The 6,423-nt window shown below is 38.3% G+C and overlaps 1 protein-coding gene across 1 annotated transcript; it reads right to left on the reverse strand.

Moving 5' to 3' along the window:
- Positions 1-725: 725 nt before the first annotated feature.
- Positions 726-6,180, reverse strand: LOC115926471 (E3 ubiquitin-protein ligase TRIM33-like). Its single transcript, XM_030991211.1, has 4 exons — positions 5,394-6,180; positions 4,494-4,743; positions 1,249-1,354; positions 726-743 (listed from the first exon to the last, which is right to left on the reverse strand). Exons 1-4 carry the CDS (start codon positions 6,178-6,180, stop codon positions 726-728), a joined length of 1,161 nt encoding a protein of 386 aa, XP_030847071.1.
- Positions 6,181-6,423: the final 243 nt, after the last annotated feature.

Here is a 6,423-nt window from a genome sequence, read left to right on the forward strand (position 1 = left end):
ATTTTTAGATAAATAAACGTATACAATAGGTATATATGATTTAAAGTCTAGGCCGCCGAAAATTTTAAAAAGATAGATGTTAGTGGCGCCACCAAATTGTGTACATGCATTTACAATTTGTAAATATATACTTTGCTTTAAATTGTTCAAATGTAATTGTATAGGTTGTTTGAATCCTAGAATATTGCTAACATATATGCAACACACTCAATACCTGGTAGTAACCTAGTGCAATCAATCTCTTACACTTTATTTGCTATTTTGTCTGCAAAACAAAATCCTTTATATTATTTTCTCAGTTTTTTTCTGGCCACCGAAAATATTAACACATGTATTCAAGTATTTGTTGGGCCATTAGAAAAGAAATACTAATGAGTACTCATTTTTTATAGCTGCAGATTTTGCTTTTTTGGTGTGATATAACCTGGGAGTACTTAAAAAAAACACGTTTGTGGCTATTGCCTGACAAACTTATTTACACAATTACAGTCTATTACGTGAAAACGATTTAGGGTGTAACATGTAAGGAAGTCGGGGAGGAATATGTACTATGTTTTTATGTAACGGGCAATTTGGATTCTACAACATTAATAGTCGTAGGGTTAATTTACATTTACATTAATTTGAATTCAAAGTACCTCATCTAAAAGGTTCATCCTCAGATACCTCAAGTCCACCAATCCAGATTCGATTTTTGAGTCCTCTGCCTGGATGCCGGGCTTTTTCTAGCACCTCTTCCACCTCTGTGGAAAGAGAAAGTGGTAGAATGATAAAAACAAAGAATATCATAATTCAGATTCAGATTCAGATACATTTTATTAGTCCATTTGGAAATTCAGTTGTTGGCATTACATAAAGCACATAAACAATATACAATAGAGAATAATATACACAAATAGATAACACAAAGTAGCAAATGTACAATGACATATTCAAGAGAAAGTGATAGAAGAAAGAAACAAAGAAGAATAATAAAAACAAAGAATATCATAAGAGAAGGTGATAGAAGGAAGAAACAAAGAAGAAGAATACAAACAAGGAATAACATAAGAGAAGGTGATAGAAGGAAGAAACAAAGAAGAAATTATACAAACAAAGAATATCATAAAAGAAGGTGATAAAAGGAAGAAACAAAGAAGAATGATTAAAAAAAAATAACATAAGAGAAGGTGATAGAAGAAAGAAACAAAAAAAGAATGATAAAAACAAAGAATAACATAAGAGAAGGTGATAGAAGAAAGAAACAACCTGCCTGGTTCTGCTGTTTGGTCTCATTACACCTCCATCACCAGGTGTTGCTCTTGCTGCAGAAGCTTGAAATCTTGCATTTGCAGATGCAAGTCCGATATCTTCACTGGAATGGAAACAAATATTTAAAAAAATGTTTAACAGTTTTTTTAAATAAAAAACAAAGAAATGTTACTTGTTAGTGTTCCTATCTCTGGAATCCAAGCCTGCAATCAATACAATTATTAAAGCCTATCTGCACTAGTTTGGCCAAGAGGGACTATACCTCCCTGCGTGGTCACTGGTAGGTGGTTATAATTATCTCATCAAATCAGCTCTCAATTAACATAAGAAAAAGATGATCGTGGGGGACCAACGGGTACCGTTTATAGGCATTGTTGTCTATATAGAGGGCGCAAGTAGCTACAAGTAGTGCAGTCCCGCATTATACAATGACCATTATTAACAATTCAACGAAAAGCGTAACATCCCCTCGCCGGGCACAAATGGCCTATGTGTAGCAATTTTTCGCATATTTAATGAGCTATGACCTTCGAACTTTGACCGACATACTCCAAAATCGAACTTAGGCTGTATTTTACTATTATGTACCGTCATATAAAAAATCCAACAAATTCGTCAAACATTTTTTGTATAATTAGCTTTTTTTCGCATATTCAATGACCTTGGACCTTGGACCTATATACTCCGAAATCGAACTTAGGCTGTGTTTTGATACCGTGTACATTCATATCAAATTTCATGAAAGGGATTGGGTAATTTTGCCTCTGCTTCTACACAAAATCCTGGATTAAATTTAGCTCATGCTGCAATCATAATTATAATCCTTTAGGTCAGGAATCCCGTGACTTTTACAAGCCGATCGCCTGTCTGATTTACCAAGATATATATGATTGGAATTAGAGATGTCAAAAACTTTTTGCCAAACGGTTGTGAACAGTTTTTTTATAACACTACAGTCAATCGGGGAAATGATTACCGGTATGGTAAAACCGGTAACTCAAAGATTGTTACTTTTTTAAAGCACTTCATGATCATTTTTAACCGCAATTTGTTTTGGGTTTCAATATTACACCATTATACCACAGACACTGATAACACGTAGGGCCATGCATCTCAGATTTGTACAACTGGAAACATTGTTAAACGATATGCCTTTAAAGCCCCTTTGAACTAGTTTAGCCAGGAGGGATTAGACCTCCCAGAATAACATGAGATAAGGTGATGGAAGGAAGAAACAAAGGAAAGCGTAAAGAAAAATAGGAAGAGGAAATAATAGAATAATACGAACAAAGAATAACATACGAGAAGGTGATAGAAGGAAGAAACAAAGAATAAAAACAGGAAAGACAGAAAAGGAAAGTGATAGAATGATAAAAACAAAGAATATCATAAGTGAAGGTGATAGAAGGAAGAAACAAAGAAGAATGATAATAACAAAGAATAACATACGAGAAGGTGATAGGAGAAAAAACGGCCTGCCTGGTTCTGCTGTTTGGTCTATATACTCCATCACCAGGTGTTGCTCTTGCTACAGAAGCTAGATATCTTGCATTTGCAGATGCAACTCCGCCATCTTCACTGGGATGGAAAAAATAAAAAAAATGATTAAACAATTTGTTTTTATATTTAAAAAAAAATTAATTGTTAGTGTTCCTATCTCTGGAATCCAAGCCAGCAATTAATACATTTATTAAAGCTATATCTGCACTAGTTTGGCCATGAGGGAATAGACCTCCCTGCTAGACATCCATCCACGTACAGAGTCAACACATGTTTCTAGAAGTGAGTCACATCGCTTTTTAGCATGTTCATCAGGTCTGAATGATACATAAAGCTGTGTGTCATCTGCATAGCAGTGGCATGATATCTCGGGAAAATTTTGTTTGAACTTTTGAAATGAGATTATCAGTATACAGAGTAAATAACAAAGGACCCAGCCGAGAACCTTGTGGAACTCCAAAATGCAATTATTATTATCATTATAATTATTATTATTATTACTACTACTATAATTGTAAACTTCAATAGATTTTAAAAATGTAAGTAATATATAGTGATTGAATTTAAATAGCTACACATGGGTAATGTTAAAGGGATAGTCGAGTTCTGTTTTCAGACCGCAAATGCCTTCAAAGTGCATGGTTATTGCTCTCATTCTCTTATCTATGATATATCTAGGGCCCTTTTAGGACCTAAAATTGCTATGAAGTTAATTTTAGACCCCAAAATGTGTGAAATTTAGCCAATACGGTCATACCAATTCAGCTCCACTTTCAAAAAAATACGGTGACCGTTAATAAAAAAATTAATTAGAAATAACAATACATGAGCTGGTTGGTTGTGCGTAATATAACCAACAAAAAAAAAGCCGACGTCGGTATTGGCTAAAATACAGCCCATTCATCAATAAGAAGTGTCTTCCATGGGGCCCTCACTGAATACGGCCGTCTCTGAACCGATTTTGATCAAACAAAGATGATTTTGTCATTTAAATTGTATGTTCTTTCAAATTTGACACTCAGTTTTTCATTATGTCACCCCAAAAAATTATGTTGTGTAGCGCCCTCTGTAACAGAACTCAACTATCCCTTTAATTATAACCAATACTTTTTGCATAATGATTGTAACAAATGAAATATAATGTTACTATGTAATGGAGCTCATGTACACGTAAACATGCTCAAATTCAGCATTTTGGCTGCGAGGCATTGTTTGGTAATAAAACCATTATTGAATTGAATTTTATTTCTCTCAGGCTTCCTAATCTTGTAATCGAAGACAAAGTTCTGGACATGCTTTTGCTCGCTAGTGTACTCATCAATGCTGACCAAACCTTCACCGTGATTCAACGTGGCTATCAGGATTGTATTCCCTTGAGACATAGCAGCTAATCTAGGTAATCCCCTGTTTTCGTTAATTCATATTCTACAACACCTTGTTTGTCAATCAATCGTATTGTATGACCAGATACAATGATCAGATAATCATTTTAACTAGTAATCTGCTTAGGTGTATACCGATCACATGGTATCTCCCTGATCGCCTAATTCCCGCCTGCTGGTGAGAATACTTAGATCTTTCGAGCTTTCATGTAGCTAACATAGACCTGACCATCCCCGTCTACAATGACAATCCTCCTTCATCATCACTTAGGGTCTCAAACATTACATTCGACTTTGTGTACTCTATAGTGTGTACAGTGTAATATTGTTTGAGTAATCTAGTACATTAGTACAACATACCTATCATCAGAGGATTCAGCGAGGTCTACTCGAACATTCTCGACGCCACCTCCACGACATCCCACTGCCATCCTACCGTCTGGTGTACTAACCATGGCATAATTCATGCTATCCTTAGTAGGCAAAGAGATGTTCTTTGCAACTGCGTTCACGATCTTACCGAGAGATAGCTCGTCCATTCCAATGTTCCTCTTAAAACTGACACTTTTTCCTTTCTTGCTCGATTGCCTCGGCTTCTCGTAGTCAGGATCTTCTTGTTTCAAAGCCTCTTGCAAGTCTTGACATAGAGTGTCGTGTGCAGCCAAAGCATCCATATCTACCGGTATCTTTGTTCAGGCGCGGATCCAGGATTTCTTAGGGGAGGGGGCCCAACTTTTTTTTTTTTTTTGCTCCCGAAAATTTGAAATTCGCGTCGGCCGAAAAGTCGCTCAGTGGGGGGGGGGGGGGGGGGGGGGGGGGTACAGAGCACAATTTTTTTTTTTTTTTTTTTTTTTTTTTTTTTTTTTGCTCCCGAAAATTTGAAAAACGCGCCGGCCAAAAATTCGCTCAGTGGGGGGGGGGGGGGGGGGGGGGGGGGGGGGGGGGGGGGGGGGGGGGGGGGGGGGGGGGGGGGGGTAGTGAGCACATTTTTTTTTTTTGATCCTCAAAAAAATTTCAATTTGCACCCCCCCCTTGAGCGCCAGGGGGGGGGGCCCAACCCCCCAAAATCGTAAAAATCACGTGATTTTACATGATTTTTTTCTCAAGGGGGGGGGCCCGGGCCCCCCGGGCCCCCCCCTGGATCCGCCACTGTCTTTGTTCTAGTGGTTATCAAGTCATCTACGGTGATCAAGTGAGTGATGTGCTCCTGAGCCGATTTCTTCATTTCGTCCAGTTCTTTCTTTACTGCTTCAGTCCTACCCTTGACTTCAACAATGAGGACTTCTTTCTTCTCTGTCAGCTGCCTGACTGATTCTTCATATGCTTTGTTGATACTATCTGTACACTGCTTTTGAACATCGCTCACACGCTCCTTCTGTTCATCAATGAAATCAACGTATTTCTGAAAGCAAGAGCGTTTCTTGTCCGTCTTGAATTTGAGGTCTTCGATACTCTTCATATGGTTGCTTTCATAAACAGCTGCCTCGATGACCCCATGTCCTTCCTTTGTGTGCTCCATGACAACACATCTGAAGCAGGCGAATCTCCTGCAGTCGGAACAGAAGCACTCCTCGTCCTCTTTGGGGTGTTTTCTGCATTTACGATACCTACGTACTGACGCCTTCCCTGATAGGATATCACTCATGGCAAAGACCTCATGACCGAGGAAGTTTTTCCACTGAGAGTGTTTGTTGTGGCAAGTGATACAGAAATACATGCCACAGTCTTGACAGTAGACAACAGCTTGGGGTTTGTCCTCGGATTCACAATTCGTACAAAACTGATATTGATTCTTCACGTCATCTATGAGAGACTTCAAAGCTAGATTAGCCGGTAATTTGCTGACATCTTGGTTTGGGACCTGGGTTTCAGCTCTGCAGACAGGGCATCGGAGCATCTGATCGTTACCATGGCATTCCAAGAGGTTGTCCAGACAGGTCTTGCAGTAGGTGTGAGAACAAGACAGGATCTTGGGGTCGGTGAAGGTATTCAGACATACAGGACACTCCAGACTCTGAGCAATGGCACTCTTTAATGCATCAGCCATGATTCGAATTCTACAGGAATACGAGATAAAAGAAAAGGAATAAAAAGCATGATGATAATAATAATAATATTCAGTTCTCGTAAAGCGTATCACATTATATAACGTCCATAATTATGCGCTTCCAAAGAGCTTTGAAAATCATTACCCTAGCTGTAGCTCCGGCAGCCGTTATCAGCGCCCTAGTGCATTTCAAATAATAATCCTACCTGCATGTATAAATATAGATTAATGTATTGCCAAAGG

This window comes from Strongylocentrotus purpuratus, unplaced genomic scaffold, assembly GCF_000002235.5.
Source record: "Strongylocentrotus purpuratus isolate Spur 01 unplaced genomic scaffold, Spur_5.0 spur5_scaffold_2, whole genome shotgun sequence".
Classification (NCBI taxonomy): domain Eukaryota; kingdom Metazoa; phylum Echinodermata; class Echinoidea; order Camarodonta; family Strongylocentrotidae; genus Strongylocentrotus; species Strongylocentrotus purpuratus.